We start from the raw sequence: 21,011 nt of genomic DNA on the forward strand, positions 1-21,011 counted from the left end.
TTCGCTGGCGTACTCGTCCCTCTTCGCCTTGCCCTTGGAGCAGTCAAAAATCACTCTAACCACCTCCTTGCCTGAGGCATGGCTGGTGGCGATGTCAAGGAGCTCCTTGGTGGTCCAAGGGCCCTTGCGTCCTAGCTTGTGGACCAAAGACTCACAGGTGGTCCTAGATAGGAAGGCTCTGATGATGTCAGCATTGGCGATGTCGGGCAACTTGTTGCATTGCGTGGAGAAGCGTCAGATGTACTCATGGAGAGTTTCCTCAAACTTATGTTAGTAATTCTTTAGATCCCAGGGGTTCCCAAGGCATGTGTAGGTGCCTTGAAAATTTCCCACAAAGATCTCCTTCAGATCCGCCTAGCTTTGAATCCAATTGGGCGGAAGGTGCTCCAGCCTTATTCGCGCCGACTCGGCCAGGAACATGGGGAGGTTGCGGATAATGAAGTAATCACTATCCGAACCACTGGCTTGACAAGCAAGCCGATAATCCTCAAGCCATAGGCCAATGTTCATTTCCCTAGAGTATTTCAGGATGTTGGTCAGTGGCCTATACCGCGGTGGGAAAGCCGTGATGAGGTTGTGCCAGCCGAAAGCCTAGGACCCTAGCAGGTCGGGGCTCGGGCTCTAGTCCTCGCCACTATCGTAGCATCTGCCATGGCGAGGGTGGTAGCCATGGCTAGCCTCCTCTCTCTTGTCCCCCCATCCGTGCTTACGGGCGTCTAGGGTGTCATGTGCATCACGGTTGGGGCCGAGACGCTCATGCACCGGTACCATGGCAAGCCCCCCACCGTCGCATGGCGCCTGGTGGATGGTTATGTCCTAGCCATGTCATCTCGAAGACACGTGCTAACTGGCGTCAAGCTCGAATGGCCGAGACAGTGAGCTCTCCGCCTGCCGCGCCACCGCGCGCTCGAGCAGCGTGCAGATTTTGCGATGAACCCATCAATCTTCGAGCATCGTGGGCTTCAAGAGCCCTCAGAGCAAGGCCATAGCGGCAGCTATGTTCTAGTTTGCCCAGGCAAAATGTGGGAGGCCTCCGTCGTCCTCGACGATCCTCCGATTCACATTGCAGGCGATAGCCCATGCTCGGCCACCATCTCCACGGCACTCAATCTCGCGCTCGAGCTCCGTGCGTTCCTGCTCCAACTAGAGACGCGCATCTTTGATCTCCTTGTTTCGTGCCCTTAGCTGCTCTACCCGCATGTGAGGCAAGGCCCCTACATCTCCCTCAACACCATCGTCGGGGTCATTCATAGGAGTAGGCCCTACTTCATGGACGCGTTCGACATGTCCCTTGGGTGTCGGCCATAAAGCATTCTCACGAGGGGTGATGGCTTACCCTGCTAGAGTTAGAGTCGAAGATCGACTCTGAGTCTCCTGCAAGAAGGTCATGGAAAGATTCCGCGACGTATTCCGTCATACCCACGAATTCATTATCCATGGGAGATAGGTGCACACGCCGTGCCACAAGGTGACCAATGGTCCTTGTGGTGTTGCGTAGACCGAATGGGAACGCTGTCGGGGCGTCCTAGGTGAGGTATTCCAAGGAGAGTGGTTCTCCTCCGGTAACCTATGCCATGATGTTGCCGAATGAGAAGGTGAGGTAGCGCATGTCCTCCTGGGACGGTCGGGGTCCTAGGAAGGTGTCGAGTTGGTGCTCTAGCCTCTCGTAATCGAAGCCGAGGAGCTAGTCGCTCTCGAGGGCATGGGCCTCTAGGGTGTGCAACCGCAGCTCCTCAAGGGCCTCGATGGTTGCATCAAGGCTAGTGGAGCGAAGAAGTTGGAGGGGGACGGGAGCCCGCGCCAGCTCTCCCTCCATGGTGATGAAGAAATCTAGGCTCCCAAAGCACACATGTGCGCCCAGGACCCAACTCACATCATGGCTAGCCATCCGTGGCCTATTGTGGACAATGAGAAGCACAAAAGGGCCCTACCTAGCGCACCAACTGTCAGTGTTTTGTATCACCAGCTAGTAAATTTTATAATTTGCGCATCTAACTCGGATGGCTATGCTCAAAGGATAGAAGGATTTATACTGGTTTGGGTAGAATGTCTCTACGTCCAGTTCGATGCTGCTCGTGTTCTCGTCACTGGTTTGTAGTAGGGGTTACAAACGGACGAGAGAGGGAGCCGGTCTCAAGTCGCTAGTGGAAGGATCGATGCTAACTATTGAGGCATGTGGGCGTTATGTATTAGAGACGTTGTGCCTTAGAAGCCTTGCCCTTCCGAGGGCATCCTGCTTCCCCTTATATTGACGAAGGGGAAGATACAGGTTACACGAGAGAGAGAGATAGGCAAGGAGAATAGAAGGCCTCTATGGTCGCAGCACCCATCCTTTCCTTCATGTGGGTCCCACCGACCCTACAGATCATGATGGGGATGGATCCATGTCGTTACTCTATTCATCACTGGTGTTGTACGCTGATGTCATTGGCTAGTCATGGCGCTCCATCCCGTGTGGTAGGTGGCATGGTTAACGGACACCCCCATCGGTGGCCATACCGGGATTAGGGAGCACAACGCCGGTACGCCCGATGCTGTTGGCGACGTGTGTCCTTAGGCATGGCCCATCATGGCCATGGGTCACGTCAGGACACATCTACTCCCTTTTTGGTGTTAGGAGTTTGACCTAGGGTCCATACTCGAAGACCCATAGTGGTTGGGGACGGTACGGACCCTATCAGGTGAGGCGGAGCCCCCCTTTGAGGGGTCTGGTGAAGCGAAGTCTCTGCCTAAGGGATCAGGTGAGACAAAGCCCGCGCCCTTGGGGTTGGGCGCATCGTAGCCTACGTCCTTGGGGTCCTACATGACATAGCCCGTGCCCTCGAGGTCAAACAAGATAGAGCCCGTACCCTTAGGGCCGGGCGAGATCAAGATACGCTCTTGACCATCCGAGGGAGTTAGCATTCGTGGCCATCAGCTTCCCTGTTCTGGGTATCCCCCTGATACCTGATAGCGCAATGCAAGGAAGGCACAATGGGGCCACATAGGTGGTCATACGGTGGCAGCGAGTGGGTAGCACAGCATAGTGATGGTAGCAGAGTGAAGGCTCATGTCGATGTCCTAATCCGACCAAGCAGAGTTTTTTTCATTAATGTTCATGTTGATGTCGCAATCTAACCGAGTGAGGAGAAGGCCAAGGTGGTGAGCTGTGTCTCTGAAAGCTTTGTGTCAGTGCATGTGGTGCAACAGACATTCCGGTGGCGGTGAGATGAAAGTGAAGTTAATGGAGTGGCTCGGTGGTAGCAAGTCACCCAACGGTGAAGCAAGCCTAGATCCTCGAAGAGCCCAGTGACGGGAGTGGTGAGGCCCCTGTTGGGGATTTAGCTTCACCAAGAAAACACAGCCCTTGAAACTTCGGAGTTGAAATTGTGATTTCTACAACATAGTTTACATGCAGGAGAAAGAAATGAAGCAAAGACAGAAAGTTTACTTCGCTAGAAAGATTTCGTCTTCGCTGAAAAGATTTCATCTTCGCTGAGGAAAAGAAGAAAGCAAGACTAGGCAAAGACAGGGATTTTACTTTGCCTAATATTTTGAAGGAAGAAGTCAAAGCAAAAATCAACCAAGTCCAAAAAGACGAAGACATCAAAAAGATTCATGACCAAAGTTGAAGAATGAAGGCTTAGGAGGAGAAAAATACCACTTCGCCCTTATAGTTAAAAATGGTTGTAACTATTTGAGTCAGGGGTAAAATAGTCATTTTATGTAAAATACGAAGACTGGGGCTCTATAAATACCCCCATTGACATATACAGTACGATCATGAAATGAATACAACTTTGTCTTGTGTTTAAACTTTAATGCTTGGGTGGTTTCTTTACCCAACAACCCCTGTGCGCTTTAAGGTGGTGTGTCCAAGGGTGGTGTGCGGCGATGGATGTGGCGAGGCCCCCCACTCGTTTGAGTTGCCTTGGAGGTCTAGGATCTGGTGCGGTGCTTCGGTCGTTTGGTGTGTAAGGTGCAGCAATGGTACTTCGGCGAGGGGTCCTGCATGGAGGTGGCCTCTTCGGTGTGGTGCGGTGGGCTTCTCTTCTAACTTCTGCCAACGCATGGCCATGGTTGTGTGGCAGAACTACCTAATCTAATGCCTTCTAGGAGTACTTGTCTTCCATTAGACACTAAGTACTCAAGAGAGGACACTAAATTATGTAGTTCCGTCGAGCACACTCTAAGGGAGAACCCAAAAAACCACATTTTTCCATCTGGATCACAAATAAGAGAATAAAGCTTACAACATTCTTAAGTCATTTCTTACATCACTTTCCATGCAACATCAGAGTATAATATTTATTGTTTATAACAGCGGAATATAACAATGTTATCAGAGTTTCAGCGGAAATAAAATCATTTAATGACAAGTTAAACATTAACATGATGATCTGTTATATACATCATAACATGTTATAAGTTTTTCCATTGTAAAACATTTTGGGTGGAATTTTCAAATAAACTCTATGTCCGCAATGTTAAGAAAATCCTCGCTGAGCCCACCAGGAGGTTTCCATAGACAAGTGTCAGCTCCACATGTTCCTGTCACCTACAATAGGGTAGAACAAACCATGAGTACTCAATTGTACTCCGCAAGACTTACTCGACAGGAGGAAAGAAAAGACTCCAAGGATATGCAAGGCTATCTGGCTTATGGTTTTATTGCATCTGCAGGAAGCATTACTAAGCGTGCATCATTATTTTCAATTTCATTAGCAGTTATCATTAGCTCATTAACTAACCATTCTATGTAAGCACCGGTGCTATTTTCAAGCAGGTGGTAAGGAATCAGAACCATTTTACCATATTTCATATTCTAGTTCTTACTATGGTGCTAGATCGTAGACAAGTTGTATCGTATTACACGGTGATTTGTCAATCAATGTAGCCCAGCTGAGTACCCTGAAACACACGCCCCGCTTGTACTCCTAGGCACAAGCAGGACTAACCCACCACTCTCCTATCAAGGGGTCCAGGTCCCCATCCAAACTTAGACTCCAAGCCCCCACACCTGAGTCCTAGACTTAGTGTGGTGCTTAGACCTCCATCATCCCCGCCTCTAATCAGTCCATCCGGAAAGAGCCAGAACCCACGACAAGAGAGCAATAAGCCTTCCCTCCCCCATAAGCAAGTATGTGCTCAGGATAATAAGTCTGTGTCCTGACTAGAATCCAAGGCAACAGCCGGTCCTTAACCGACATAGGCGGAACAAGTGCAATCCGAGACTCGCTCGAATGCCAAACCAAGTCCAGATCCAAATTACCATTCCGCTCGGTCTCCAATTACCATTCATATATATTCCATGTGATAGTAATATAATAACAACAATAATATCTTTCCTATCTCTCGTCAGTGACAGGCAATCACTCGACTTCTACCGGAGTCCTACAACATAGCAATCTACATGATCCTGTCATACTAGTAAGACTCATATGATAAGGATATATATATATATATATATATATGCAAGTGGTTTTCATTCAACTCCTTAAAACTTAATGCACAAGCATAAGATAAAGTGTAGAATAATAGGGGTTATGCACCGGTGCTTGCCTGAGTAAGATATAACCAAAAGTTAGCATTTCATCATGGTGACATGATCATCAAGGCACCATCTTTTCTACTACTTCGGTCATCTCTATGATCCATCGTTGTTCCTATTATGATATATGTGGATGCAACGCAGAGACACAATTAATCAATGGTAACTGCAACTCTATAATACGATTACGTTCTGTGAGCTAACGAGCTAGCTTAATCACCAACATACTAGTCTACGTATCCACGTCGCCAAGTAAGGCTTGTTTCCGGAAAATGTTTTTGTTCTACAAACCCCCAATTATTTTTGACATTTGATTGATTAAATATATATTTTTGTACTAGGGCTCATTTAGTTACCTTAACAAACTAATTCCTATGTACCTACAAAAATTACAGTGAGCACCTAATGACGTGAGGAATTTACTGTGAAAGTTTCAGAGCCAACAATATCACTAATTTATCACAACAATTCCTACAAGTTTATATCTTACAATATTAAGCATTTCAAATTGATTAGATAACCCCTAAAAATATTATAAAACTATGTGAATAAAATATACTAACAGATAGATCATGATTTCAGGAACCTAACAAAATTGGTTTCACAATTTTTGGACATCTACACAAATTTATCTTGAATTTACAAGTTCACCTTAGAAACTAAATTAGAAAATACATTAGAAAAAGGAAAGGGTCGGCAACGACCCTTTAGGCCCGGTAGCCCGGCGTGGCGCGGCTACGCTCGCGCACGTAGGCCATTTTGCAGAAAAGGGCTCGGGTTTTTGGATAATCACGCAGAGCAATGGAACACTATTACTATAGACTCACGCTTTGCAATAAAGACCGTGGAATGTGTTGCCTTTGCAACGGGGTGGTCCTCGGCGTGCCCGCGCGTGGTGATGCGGCACACCGACGGCAACGGTGGTTACGCCGGGCCAACAAGGCTTTCTTACGACGAAAGTAAGGGGCCGACAACCATCTATAGCTAAACACGAAAGGATGGGTGGCGGTTAGGGACTCGGAGGCGCACTATCGAGAGCTACAGCGGCGAGCGGCTATCCGCGGTAGTGGCATGACTGTTCTGGCAAGCCAACACCCTCACGGCTAGGTAGAGATGGCGGAGAAGCATCCGTAGCTCACCGTGGTGAATACCCTACTGACGGTTGAAGCTAGGAAGCGCTGTGGCGGTCTTGTGTTTAAACTTTGATGCTTGGGTGGTTTCTTTACCCAACAACCCCTGTGCGCTTTAAGGTGGTGTGTCCAAGGAGTGGTGTGCGGCGATGGATGTGGCAAGGCCCCCCACTCGTTTGAGTTGCCTTGGAGGTCTAGGATCTGGTGCGGTGCTTCGGTCGTTTGGTGTGTAAGGTGCAGCAATGGTACTTCGGCGAGGGGTCCTGCATGGAGGTGGCCTCTTTGGTGTGGTGTGGTGGGCTTCTCTTCTAACTTCTGCCAACGCATGACCATGGTTGTGTGGCAGAACTACCTAATCTAATGCCTTCTAGGAGTACTTGTCATCCATTAGACACTAAGTACTCAAGGGAGGACACTAAATTACGTAGTTCCGTCGAGCACACTCCAAGGGAGAACCCAAAAAAAACACATTTTTCCATCTGGATCACAAATGAGAGAATAAAGCGTACAACATTCTTAAGTCATTTCTTACATCACTTTCCATGCAACATCAGAGTATAATATTTATTGTTTATAACAGCGGAATATAACAATGTTATCAGAGTTTCAGCGGAAATAAAATCATTTAATGACAAGTTAAACATTAACATGATGATCCGTTATATACATCATAACAGGTTATAAGTTTTTCCATTGTAAAACATTTTGGGTGGAATTTTCAAATAAACTCTATGTCCGCAACGTTAAGGAAATCCTCGCTGAGCCCACCAGGAGGTTTCCACAGACAAGTGTCAACTCCACATGTTCCTGTCACCTGCAACAGGGTAGAACAAACCATGAGTACTCAAATGTACTCCGCAAGACTTACTCGACAGGAGGAAAGAAAAGACTCCAAGGATATGCAAGGCTATCTGGCTTATGGTTTTATTGCATCTGCAGGATGCATTACTAAGCGTGCATCATTATTTTCAATTTCATTAGTAGTTATCATTAGCTCATTAACTAACCATTCTATGTAAGCACCGGTGCTATTTTCAAGAAGGTGGTAAGCAATCAGAACCATTTTACCATATTTCATATTCTAGTTCTTACTATGGTGCTAGATCGTAGACAAGTTGTATCGTATTACATAGTGATTCATCAATCAATGTAGCCCAGCTGAGTACCCTGAAACACACGCCCCGCTTGTACTCCAAGGCACAAGCAGGACTAACCCACCACTCTCCTATCAAGGGGTCTAGGTCCCCGTCCAAACTTAGACTCCAAGCCCCCACACCTGAGTCCCAGACTTAGTGTGGTGCTTAGACCTCCATCATCCCCGCCTCCAATCAGTCGGTCCGGAAAGAGCCAGAACCCACGATAAGAGAGCAACAAGCCTTCCCGCCCCCATAAGCAAGTATGTGCTCAGGATAATAAGTCCGTGTCCTGACTAGAATCCAATGCAATAGCCGGTCCTTAACCGACATAAGCGGAACAAGTGCAATCCGAGCCTCGCTCGAATGCCAAACCAAGTCCAGATCCAAATTACCATTCCGCCCAGTCTCCAATTATCATTCATATATATTCCATGTGATAGTAATATAATAACAATAATAATATCTTTCCTATCTCTCGTGAGTGACAGGCAATCACTCGACTTCTACCGGAGTCCTACAACATAGCAATCTACATGATCCTGTCATACTAGTAAGACTCATATGATAAGGATATATATATATATATATATGTGTGTGTGTGTGTGTGTGTGCAAGTGGTTTTCATTCAACTCCTTAAAACTTAATGCACAAGCATAAGATAAAGTGTAGAATAATAGGGGTTATGGACCGGTGCTTGCCTGAGTAAGATATAACCAAAAGTTAGCATTTCATCATGGTGACACGATCATCAAGGCACCATCTTTTCTGCTACTTCGGTCATCTCTATGATCCATCGTTTTTCCTATTATGATATACGTGGATGCAACGCAGAGACACAATTAATCAATGGTAACTGCAACTCTATAATACAATTACGTTCTGTGAGCTAACGAGCTAGCTTAATCACCAACATACTAGTCTACGTATCCACGTCGCCAAGTAAGGCTTGTTTTCGGAAAATGTTTTCGTTCTACAAACCCCCAATTATTTTTGACATTTGATTGATTAAATATATATTTTTGTACTAGGGCTCATTTAGTTACCTTAACAAACTAATTCCTATGTACCTACAAAAATTACAATGAGCACCTAATAATGTGAGGAATTTACTGTGAAAGTTTCAAAGCCAACAATATCACCAATTTATCACAACAATTCCTATAAGTTTATATCTTACAATATTAAGCATTTCAAATTGATTAGATAACCCCTGAAAATATTATAAAACTATGTGAATAAAATATACTAACAGATAGATCATGATTTCAGGAACCTAACAAAATTGGTTTCATAATTTTTGGACATCTACACAAATTTATCTTGAATTTACAAGTTCACCTTAGAAACTAAATTAGAAAATACATTAGAAAAAGGAAAGGGTCGGCAACGACCCTTTAGGCCCGGCAGCCCAGCGTGGCGCGGCTGCGCCCGCACGCATAGGCCATTTTGCAGAAAAGGGCTCGAGTTTTTGGATAATCACGCGGAGCAACGGAACACTATTACTATAGACTCACGCTTTGCAATAAAGACCGTGGAATGTGTTGCCTTTGCAACGGGGTGGTCCTCGGCGTGCCCGCGCGCGGTGATGCGGCACACCGACGGCAACGGTGGTTACACCGGGCCAACAAGGCTTTCTTACGATAGAAGTAAGGGGCCGACAACCATCTACAGCTAAACATGAAAGGATGGGTGGCGGTTAGGGACTCGGAGGCGCACTATCGAGAGCTACAGCGGCGAGCGGCTATCCGCGGCAGCGGCATGACTGTTCTGGCAAGCCAACACCCTCACGGCTAGGTAGAGATGGCAGAGAAGCATCCATAGCTCATCATGTTGTATACCCTACTGACGGTTGAAGCTAGGAAGCGCTGTGGCGGTCTAGCCACGCGCAACCGAGCGGGGCGACGATGCTCTGCGATGGACACAGGCGCGTCACCACATCGTCGATGAGTTTCCTAGCCAAAATAGTGCAAGCACTGGATAGAGGGAGTCAAGGCAAGTGTAGGGTTATGAGCAATCGAACTGCTACCACTCCTACATGCCTTATCTCCCAACCTACTGATTCGGCGGCACCCACGGCTGGCGGCGAGCAAAACGCCAAATTGGCCGACTACAAGGCTCATTTGCGCTTTGGTGCGGGTCGGTTTGCTAGCTAGCTTCCAATCCTAGCCGCTGGGGCACTGAATCGAGATGGGATATCATGGACCGCGTGTTTAAAGCTTGCGAAGCGGCGCGGCTCCTTCGGCGGCAAGGCAATGGGGCAGTGGCTTCTAGGCCCGGCCAACCTCAGCCGAGGCCACATTTAATGAGCGAGAGCATCCGCACGGTGTGGCACAAATGGAGCGTGTCATGGGGTGCCGGGATGGGACGGCTTGGTCTGGGCAAGGCACGAACGGCGGTAGCGGAGATATGACCACACGAGTGAGCAGCGCGTCAGTTAGCGTCTACATGCGGCCACGCAACAGCATTGAGATGAGGGTGTGGTAGGTGGGTTGAGAGGCAGAGGGCGCGCGCTACAATGGTTGAGGTGAATCGGAGGGCGGAGAAAACGCCATGATGACTGAGCGATGGCAGTCGCAACCTTGCCTCGGCGCTGCGCGCGGCACAACGGCTCGCACACAGCTTGGCCAGCAAGAGGGCAGGTGAGGTGAGAGGCGCATCGTGGCATCATCCCGACAGGCGGCACTAGCCTACAGGGAAGGGCCGTGACCAGCCTGGGGCCAAGCCCGGCGCTAGCTGCACACACGCGCGAGGCGACCGTGCCCACGGGGCCAAACGGACGAAACGGTGACACGAACACATTTTAAAGCGGGCCAAAAACTACTTACCAACTCGATGAAGACTCAACCAACTCCATGAACCCAAAGTCGATACTAACACCTAGCTAACAATGCAAACCTCACGTCCAGAGAGCGACCAGAGAGAGATAGGGAGGTGCCAACATGGGTTCGTCACGCTGAACGCCGGTTCGCGAACCGAGCACTGAATCAGGGTTCGCAGCGCGTTCTAGTGAAGTTAGGGCAATTTTAGAGCGGACAACGTGACATCCAACATAATGTCAACCTATGCCATGCTCAAGCACTCACTTTGATGCAATCAACAATACCAAAATGTGCAACTAGTGTTTAAACATTTTTGTTAGAAATTAAATGTCAAAATAGCATTGTCTTACTACTTTTCCATACTTAAGAATGTTAAGGATTTCAATTGAGGCTAAGTAACCATTAACTCTTTTGTCGCAATTTTTAATAGATCTAAACCTTGTTAATTTCAACCACAAATACTTCATACAATAGTCCATACCTTATACTAACCCATAGGAGCAAAATATTTTAGCACTATTTAACTATTTTGCTCCATATAATTCGTCAAAAATAGTATTTTTAACAATAGTTCAAGTGCTTGCCGAAAAGAGCTTATCTTAACGTTAAGTTTGATTTTTGGGCTCCCAAAACACCAGTTAACAACATCTATTTTCCAAAAGTTAAAGTTGCATTGTCATCTACCAAGTTTGTACCTCCAACTTTATTTAAGTGTCACATACATGTTCTATAGTATTTTTGCTTAATAAAAATTGGTTTTAAACCCTAAGTGATATAACATGACTATTGAATCAACTTTCGTTTAGCATTCTTGTTGATCGTTTTGAGTTACGAAAATTGATCTACACACTTTATCACATGCATTGACACATAAACATGATGCTCATGACATAGTTTAGCAAGTTGTTTAAGCGGTAACACTGAGGGTGTTACTAGTTAGGAGAACGACGATCATGTGTGCGTGATCTAAAGACGACGACGGCATGGTGGGGGAGTCGTGGTAGCTACACGGCTAGCTTGCAGTGGACTATGGTGGCTAGTTCTGCATGGCAACGACTGGTTGGCGTGTGACATCGTTGGTAACGATGGCGCTTACGGTGAGGGCTACCTGTCGTCTTTACTCTTAGTTTGTGGGGGTGCGGCCGGGGGAACTGTTTGGAGTTGAGTGGAGTTGGTGTGCCCGCGTTGATGTCTCAATCCAACCGGCAGTTGTTGAGTCCGAGTATTGTTGTGCGGCGCGGGTACGGTTGAGGTCCCAGTCCAACTGGCCGCTTTCAGTTGTTGGTCTTTTCTGAGCTTTATTGTTGCCGTAATTTTCTTCCATTTGTTATTTTGCCCAGTCTGGGTTTACTTCTGCTTTTTAATACAATCGGTAGCTCTTTTGCCTGGTTCGTTTAAAAAAATAATTTTGTATTCTTGTGGGAGCCCAGCTTGCATTATTAGATGCACATACACAAAGCTTCCACTTTCTCATTTTCCTTTTTGTGTCCTATATGACTCTGTTTTCTTCCTTCCAAATTTACATAGTTTGAAGTCCATAATCCGTAAATCACTAGTTTCTATCCTAATGTGGTTTAGATTTTTTTTGGTTGCCCTTCTGGAAATGCCAACGCATGCAACAATATATGCTCAAGACACCAATTCAGAAGTTGTTAATCAGACCCATTACTTAATGTATGTTTGTATTGGCCATTTTTCCCCAAAATGCTCAGTATATCATTCGATCCAAATAACAAATGCGAGTTGCTTTATAAATATACTTTCAATTATATCATTAGAATTACATAGAAAATAATATTTTACTTTCCAGCTCGGCTATTTTGGCATGTTATACGCAAGTAGCACTAGCAACCTACAAAGCTAAGTTTCTTTTTTCGCGAATGTGTCGTTGGAACGTGTTTTGTTTAGACGGAGTAGAAGTGGTCAGCTTGCAGCAACCTCTGGTTTACTAGGAACCTAGAAAGCTAGAACGCTCTCAACAAGAATTCAACGTGAGCTTAATTTACAATAACAGTCTGCGATGAGGAGCCAGACGAGGACGCCGGTGGAAATTACTACTGTATTCACACGTGTATAACATACAGGGCCGTTTGGTGCAGCTCCTCCACCGGCTTCAGTGTCGGAGCGAGCGGAGCTGAACCATTCTTGCCGCCAAATCACAGAGCTGGAGCCCTTTTCTCGTACCGATGTGGAGCCGCGAAAAGTGCTTTGCCCGGAGGGCTCCGGCTCCGGCTCCGGCATGAGAGCAGACGCAGAGGAGCCCTTCTAAACGTGCCCATAGTTATATAGTCGCTTCAACCATTTAGACTTAAGCAAAAAAAATGATAATAAGATCACGCTGGTTCACTTCAGTTTATAGCTCCAGATTCAGGGTTCTTACAGTGCCTCAGCTTGACTCGTATGCACCCGGCTGGGCCTCAGTTACCGTGCTGAATGAGAGAGTGGTAATCCTGAGGGCCCGCGGGCTTGCCGGCTGTGCCTCGGACTCTTTGGCCCAGTAGCCCACTACTGTCTTTCGCACCCAGTGAAACTGGGCCTAACCAAGCCCATTCGTCGCAAGCACAAGAGTGCCGTTGTCCGTCCTTTCAGCCCGCCGCCCGCCCATCCTCCACATGTGGCATGGCCGTGACAGGCTGCTGGCCCAGTTTCTTTTTCCTCCCCTCCGAGCCTTTCCCAAGGTCGACAGCCGGTCGGTTTGGCTGGGCGTGGGGAAAAAAATACTGTTTTTGTAATCCACAATCGTATATAGGATCGTATAAGCTCAGAATCGGCGGAAAAAGGCTAGGCGGCTGGGCCAATCTTGGTCTTTGCTACATTCCTTGTCGTCGTCGTCGTTGTTTTTTTTTCTTCTTCTTTTCTTACAGCGACCTGGACGTGGAGGCTAGGCGGCTGGGCCATTCTTGGTCTTGTTTTCTTCTTCTTGTCCAAAGTTGACGTAGCTCAAGACACTGACACGTCAGACAGCGGGGACGTTATGGCGTCTGACGGAGCACCGAGCGCCCACGTGTGCCTTAAAGAAACCATCACCGCCTGACAATCCGATCCACTATAATTTGGAATTTTGATGATGCTTTGAAACGGTTGTTGTCTTATCTTTTTCTTGAAAAAGGCAAATGGTTGCTTTGTTGATCGATGGTAAAACGGGCTTTACTAGTTTATGATGGCCATGGTTTCAGGATAAGTGCTGTTTTGTTTGCCTAGAGTCCAGACGGCGACAATGACACGGGTGACGTGCCGGTGAAGCTTCCTTTGGCATGCCGGTAAAACTAGTCTAGTGCTGCACAAGTTCTCGGGCACCTGTATTTTACAGGTCGAATTCACCGCTGGTTTGCACGTCCGATTCAGACTCGGTGAATTTCTGATTAAAGACCTGAAGGGGTCATAGTCAAAACGTTTTCGAAGAAGCAGCCGGGGCGCAGTAGAGCGCAGACATGCGGGTGGAATAAAGTGGTGGATCAAGTCTGATAGCATCATGGATGTTCAGACAGTAACTGAGAGCTTTGTGCTTGTCCCTCTACCTACACTGCAGTTGACTAGGCGCTAGGATAAATAAGCTGAATGCCACTCGTATAATTGTTGACTTTTTGCTATTTATCTCTTACAGATTGTTTTTTACTGATCTGTCAGATTTCTATACATTTGACTGTGCTTTAGGATTTATGCTACAACTGTCTACTAGGCCGTACTTATAAAAAAATTGACAGATTTGACCACATAAAATCTGTTGACAGATAAGTAGACACTCGCATAATTATTTATGGGACAATGAACTGCTACGATACCCATGTCGGCTAATTTTTTCTACTTCATACAAGACAGATTTGATGGAAAATAGTCTTCCAACAGTTCTTTAATTAGATTTTCAAATATTGTCATTCTTCGTTCTTGTTTCTCGCTAGCCAAAAATAGAGAGCGGAGCTAACTCTTTGAAATACGTACAAAATATATAGAAGCTGTTGGGGGTGGATATATATATATATATATGAAGATGCTCTAAGTTCAGCTTTCCCAAATTTTCTCTAAATTAAGTCATCACAGAACTACTAGGAGTATGCATCTTTTACTGGTGGTCAAATGAATCATCTTTTTCATTGTAGTACTATGAACAAAAGGCACTAATTCCAGTTGATCTAGTTTGTTAATGCTTGTGCACTAGTAGTATATAAATAAAATAAAATGGTATACGTTTGGAATAGGAGGGAGTAAGAGTTGTGTACTTCCATTCAGGAGTCAACAAGTGCAACTGTAGAAATCCAAAGTATTTTCCCCCAAAGTGAAAAACGAAAGCAACTGGGTGAAGACGATGGTACTACTATTGCTTTCGTCTTATAGAATGTTTCAAAAATACATAGTACCTCCATGATTCTGTTCATACGCCAAACGGAGCTAAAGGATCGATGAACCAGTACCTCATCTTAGAGTAGGAGATGAGTGATCAATCAATCGCTGTCGATGCCCACTCATGTACTCTGACTGTATCTTGAGCCTGAAGATCAACGTGCATCAACTACCGCAACGCCACGTCAGAAAAAGAGGCGTCTCCTTTGAAATTTCCCACATACCTGTCGGTATCGTGTAGTGAAGTCAATTCGTCCTGCATGCGAGCGAAAACACCTGCGTTTTGATCTCTTCAAAATAAAATAAGCGAAGAATGGCCAGATTAAAGCCTCTCGATTAGTTCAGAGGGCAACATAATCGCCCTACGTTAACAGCGCTCCTGCCAGCCACGCCATGCCTCCTAATTACGCCGCCGGGAGAGGCCGGGAGAGCGCAAGAACCATGATCCTTGCGCTGTTCGCCGCGTCGGTCCTTTGGGCGCTGCCGCCGGCGGCGGCGGCCACGGCGATGCAGCCGAACGCGACGTGCCTGCGGCGGTGCGGCGACATCGACATCCCCTACCCGTTCGGCGTCGGCCCCGGGTGCCACCTCGAGACGGGGGACTGGACGTTCGTGCTCACCTGCAATAGTACGGACGGCGGGCGGCTCCGGCTGTACAACTACCAGATCGAGGTGATGGACATGTCGGTGCGCCTGGGGCAGCTGCGCATCTACAACATCATCAACCCATGGTGCTACAACGCCACGACGCGGGCGATGAACGAGCAGAACAACTGGTGGTACGACATGTCCATCACCAACTTCCGCATCAACGACGCGCAGAACAGGTTCACCGTCATCGGCTGCAACTCGCTGGCCTACATCCGTTCGCTCAACGACAGCACCGACACGTACATGACCGGGTGCATGGCCATGTGCCCCGGCGCGAGCCGCCTGGAGAACGGCTCCTGCGCCGGCGTCGGGTGCTGCCAGACCGCCATCCCCAGCGACCTCAACGCGTACTGGGTCTCCTACGAGGACAAGTTCAACACCTCCGGGATCGCCAACTTCAGCCCCTGCAGCTACGCCGTGCTCCTGGAGGCCGCCGCCTTCGACTTCCGCACCACGTACGTCACCACCGACGCGTTCATGGCGGACAACGACGGCAAGGTGCCGCTCGTGCTCGACTGGGCCATCGGGAACAAGACGTGCGAGGAGGCCAAGCGGAACGCGTCGGCGTACGCGTGCGCCAGTAGCAACAGCGAGTGCATCGACTCCAAGTACGGCAAGGGCCGGGGCTACCTCTGCAACTGCTCCGCCGGATACGACGGCAACCCCTACCTGCTCAACGGCTGCCAAGGTGCTATTCCTCCTAGTCCTACTGTGTTTTCGTCGCTGGCGCGTCACATAAAGAAATTGAATTCGCCACGGCGGCCAAGTTAACATTTTGCTTTTGCAGATATTAACGAGTGCGAAGATGGAAGATTCAGGTACCCGTGCTCTGTTCCTGGTACCTGCGTCAACACTATTGGGTCATTCTACTGCGCATGCCCTGACAAGACGACGGGCAACGCCTACAATGGAACGTGTGAGGAAAAGAAAACCCAAATCGGGTGGCAGATCGCCATTGGTAGGCACACACGCGTCTCCATTTTCTTGTTTCTTGCGAACGCTAATTAAGTTGAATTGATGATCCAACCACCGCAGATAATGTAATGACCTAGTCTCTCTTTGTGAAGGTGTTACCAGCGGCGTTGTCGCACTGATCGTCACGGCGACCTGCCTCTATATGATCCACGAGAAGAGGCGGCTCGCCAAGAACAAAAGCGAGTACTTCAAGCAGCACGGCGGCCTCCTGCTGTTCGAGGAGATGAAGTCGAGGCAGGGCCTGTCCTTCACGCTCTTCACCCAGGAGGAGCTCGAGGTGGCGACCAACAGGTTCGACGAGCGCAACGTGATCGGCAAGGGCGGCAACGGCACCGTGTACCGCGGCACCACCAAGGACGCCACGGCCGTGGCGATCAAGAAGTGCCGGCTGGCCAACGAGCGGCAGAAGAAGGAGTTCGGCAAGGAGATGCTCATCCTCTCCCAGATCAACCACCGGAACATCGTGAAGCTCTACGGCTGCTGCCTCGAGGTGGAGGTCCCGATGCTGGTGTACAAGTACATCCCCAACGGCACCCTGTACCGGCTCATCCACGGCGTGCGTGACCGCGGCGTGCCGCGCATCCCGCTGGCGCTCCGCCTCAGGATCGCTCACCAGGCCGCCGAGGCGCTCGCGTACCTGCACTCCTGGGCGTCGCCTCCCATCATCCATGGCGACGTGAAGACGTCCAACATACTCCTCGATGAGGACTACACCGTCAAGGTCTCAGACTTCGGGGCCTCGGCGATGGCGCCGACGGACGAGGCCCAGCTCGTGACGTTCGTGCAGGGGACCTGCGGGTACCTGGACCCCGAGTACATGAGGACGTGCAAGCTGACGGACAAGAGCGACGTGTACAGCTTCGGCGTCGTCCTGCTGGAGCTCCTGACGTGCCGGAAGGCGCTCAACCTGGCGGAGCTCGAGGAGGAGAAGTACCTTTCGTCGCAGTTCCTCCTGGTTCTCGGCGAGGACCGCCTTGAGGAGATACTGGACGAGCAGGTGAAGGGCGAGCACAGCTTCGAGCTGCTCGAGCAGGTCGCGGAGCTGGCGAAACAATGCCTGGAGATGACCGGCGACAAGAGGCCGTCGATGAGGCAGGTCGCGGAAGAGCTAGACAGGCTGAGTAGGTGGTCCCAGCATCCCTGGGGTCGGCAGAACTCCGAGGAGATTCTGGCGTTGCTTGATGGATCGCCGAGCACGGCCTCAGAAATAGAACTTAGTACCAGTCGGAATATCAGTTTTACTGATACGGCGTACATTGGAATTAGGTCTCCACGTTAGGGCCCGTTTAAACGCAGGTATCCACCTGATTCACTAACCTCTTAATACCACTTCTACAACAGTCAGCAGAGTTCATTATACGAAATCACTTTGAGCAACTGAATCATTTTTCTTAGAGGATCATTTCCTAGCTAGTTCAACAAAAAATCAGGAAAAAAAAAGAGATCTACAAAGTAACCTTTGCTGGTTGTGATGATGACTCATACGGTCGGCCGGGACGGGACATGTTTGCCTTCAGTACTGCAGCAAAGACTGTAACAAAAAATTGTCTGTCACATTTTTAGATTGTTAGATATTTAGTAAGGTTCTAAATCTCCAGCTATATATATAGCTAGATATAGCTGCTCAAAAGCCTCACCACTAAGAGATTTCTCTTATGCCACTATGTTATCAGGGCCCGCTATTAGTTGGCTTTAGCCGAATACAACCACTAAACAAGTTCGAATTTGACTTTAGCCGAAACAGCCCCATGGGCCCAAAATGCAGCACTCATCCCCGTGGCCCTTTTTTTTTTTTTTTTGCCTTTATCCGAAGTTCCTTTCCTCTTGCAGCTAATCCTTACTCCTCTCTTAATTGCTCTTCACTAAAATGTAGCGGCGTTGAATAAAAAATGGTGGGTCCAGCGGTATCTCTTTTCAACAGATTTAGATGTTCCTGCTGCAAACTCTTTGGTCGTGAAAGGATCAAGATGTTTAAGAGAAGAGAAAGTGAATTAGGCTAATATAAAATTCTCGCAAAATTAAAACATGTCATTTAGTTTATTTTTACCACACAAAAGTTTTGCACCCTAGTTTTAACCTTAGTCTAGCATGGCAATTTTAAGAATGTAAATACATTAAAGTAACTGCACAAATATAAATGATGAGGAGGGTTAGGAACACAGCGATGCTTTCCCAGGGGATCGGAGAGTCCGCACTTTCCACAGTCCTCGCTGGAGCACCCGCGTAGGGGTGTAGTTCCCCCTTCATACGTGCAAGGACTAAGTGCTCTATACAAGTTGATTCTTCGCCACTCCAGCACGGTGAATCACGCACAACCATTTACACCATAACTTGGCCTCTCACAATCGTCTTCGATAGATCACTCAGCTACTTAACACTACCAAGCTGTCTAGGTGATACCAATCACCAAGAGTAATAAGCACAAACTCTCACTTGACCCAACCAAGCATAATGAGAAGAGTGAATGCACACTTGCTACTCCCTAAGCACTAATAGAGTCCTTAATTTTAAATTAGCAAATCCAAATCACACCAATAGGCTAAACCTCTCTCTTGGACACAAACAAGTGTATGTTCAACTTTAGAATGCCAAGAGAGCTCTAATATTTAGTCAACTTGCATGTCTATGTCGACTAGGTTCATCAACTTTGAATTTGCATTTTTGGGTCGTAAACCTTTTAAAGTTGTTCAATAGAGGTCCATACCAGTTCGTCAGGGCAATTGATCCTACGTGGTGTGTACGTTGTGGCTGTTGAGGTGGATAGGGGTCACATGTAGGTGTAGCGCATGTCTAGTCAGCGACAGATCAACATTTATTCTCGAACCCACATGCTTCTTCCTCCCTTTCATTCTCCGGTACTTCCCCATCTCTCCTATGTCTCTATCTCATATTGAGCCGACGGTGGAGGGGCGACAATGGCGCCGGCGGCAGATCCACGACGATGCTCTGTTTGCAAACGCACCAGGCAAGTTTGAATGTTGTATTAGATTTGTGGTTTGAATTTGGACACTGAATCTTAGCTTGATTTGTTCAATCTCCATTGTAGCGTAGTGGTGAGGGTTGCCCATTTTTCTATTGGGAGGATAAGTACATGGATCTTCTGAAGTCTAAGGCTTCCAAGAAGCAAGATTATGTGGAATGGAAGACCTTGATGCAGACTCCCGTAAGAAGGATTCAAACGTGACCCTTATCCACCTCAGCGGCCACAATGTACACGCCATGTAAGATCAATTGCCCAAATGAACAGGCATGAACCTTTACTGCATAACTTAAAAAGTTTTGGAGTCAGAACAACAAATTCAAAGTTGATGGATCTAGTTGAAAAGACACACAAGTTGATGGACTAACTGAGCATTTTACCCTTTAAATTAAGTCAACTTTTAATCATTTTTTTGTACGGACTACATCTTTATTGCAGCTGACTTTTATTAGGGGCCTTGAAATGTATTTTTATTTGTGGTTAAATAAATAATGAGTTATAAATCTGAATGAATCAACAAATTCAGCACCAACGAGTTTGTTCCCTTCGCTCATTTTTGTATTTCCAACTTGATTTGGACAATCTTCAATAGATAGCTTCTGGATCATCCTCGTTGACATAAGGGCAAACATTTCTGTAGGTCAGGATTGGAGGGGATTGAAAGGGAAATTAGGAAATGATAGATCCAAACTAGCACTCCGGGAGACGTCTTTCTCTAAATAGCATAGGTTAAAATCTCCTCATAGTCCTTCATGTGCCACGCATGGCGGATCATTGGGCCAAAATGAATTGGAATCCAATCATGTTGATTGAATTCTGTCAATGATGTAGTGTCAGCAATGGTTCGCATAATCGCCTTCATGCACATTGGCTTTAATAATTTTGTTAGCCAACTGAACTTGGTTTACCATGAGGGTCTTTTTTTTGCCTCTATATGCTTCATTTCATCTTCCTAAGACTTACTTCAACTTTTTCAAAAAAAAAACTAAGCAAGTGACTTCCTCTTGTTTTTTTACGAAAGTCTTATTGTTTTTCACTTTCTCCTTCTTATGTTTAGGGTTGCTAGCTACACCTTAAACCCTAAACCCTAACTCTAATATCCTTGGGTGTTGTGTTGCATATTCTCTAAACCCTAAAACGCTAATACCCCTGTTTGTTGTGATGTGTCTTGGGTTTAGGGTTTAAGTTGTAGCTAGCAACAATGGTTTAGCTAGCAACCCTAATACCCCTGGCTGCTGTGTTGCATATTCTCTAGATCGTCGAGCGGCCTCCCTTGTTGCTAGTTGAAAAAAATAAATAAATTACCTGTGCACACATATTTACGTTTGAGGCACAGTCGGGGTTAGTCTAAAACAAAAATGTTTGCAAAGGCATTTCAAGTTGTGGGCCTTGCTCAAAATATGCATTATAACGCTCCCAGATCTCATCAATATCTCTATCTTCCCCTTGGTT

The 21,011-nt window shown here is 47.2% G+C and overlaps 1 protein-coding gene across 1 annotated transcript; it reads left to right on the forward strand.

The window, feature by feature from the left end:
* Positions 1 to 15,001: 15,001 nt before the first annotated feature.
* LOC136463861 (wall-associated receptor kinase 5-like) lies at positions 15,002 to 18,113 on the forward strand. Its single transcript, XM_066462837.1, has 3 exons — positions 15,002 to 16,292; positions 16,392 to 16,562; positions 16,672 to 18,113. The coding sequence occupies exons 1-3, from the start codon at positions 15,347 to 15,349 to the stop codon at positions 17,856 to 17,858; spliced, it is 2,304 nt and encodes a 767-aa protein (XP_066318934.1). The 5' UTR covers positions 15,002 to 15,346; the 3' UTR covers positions 17,859 to 18,113.
* Positions 18,114 to 21,011: the final 2,898 nt, after the last annotated feature.

Source organism: Miscanthus floridulus, chromosome 7 (genome assembly GCF_019320115.1).
Source record: "Miscanthus floridulus cultivar M001 chromosome 7, ASM1932011v1, whole genome shotgun sequence".
Taxonomy (NCBI): domain Eukaryota; kingdom Viridiplantae; phylum Streptophyta; class Magnoliopsida; order Poales; family Poaceae; genus Miscanthus; species Miscanthus floridulus.

Coding starts and splice junctions, on each gene's coding strand:
- LOC136463861 (XM_066462837.1), top strand. CDS start 15,347: ATGCCTCCTAATTACGCCGCCGGGAGAGGCCGGGAGAGCGCAAGAACC. Junction 16,293..16,391: donor CCTGCTCAACGGCTGCCAAG/GTGCTATTCCTC, acceptor TTGCTTTTGCAG/ATATTAACGAGTGCGAAGAT. Junction 16,563..16,671: donor CGGGTGGCAGATCGCCATTG/GTAGGCACACAC, acceptor CTCTTTGTGAAG/GTGTTACCAGCGGCGTTGTC.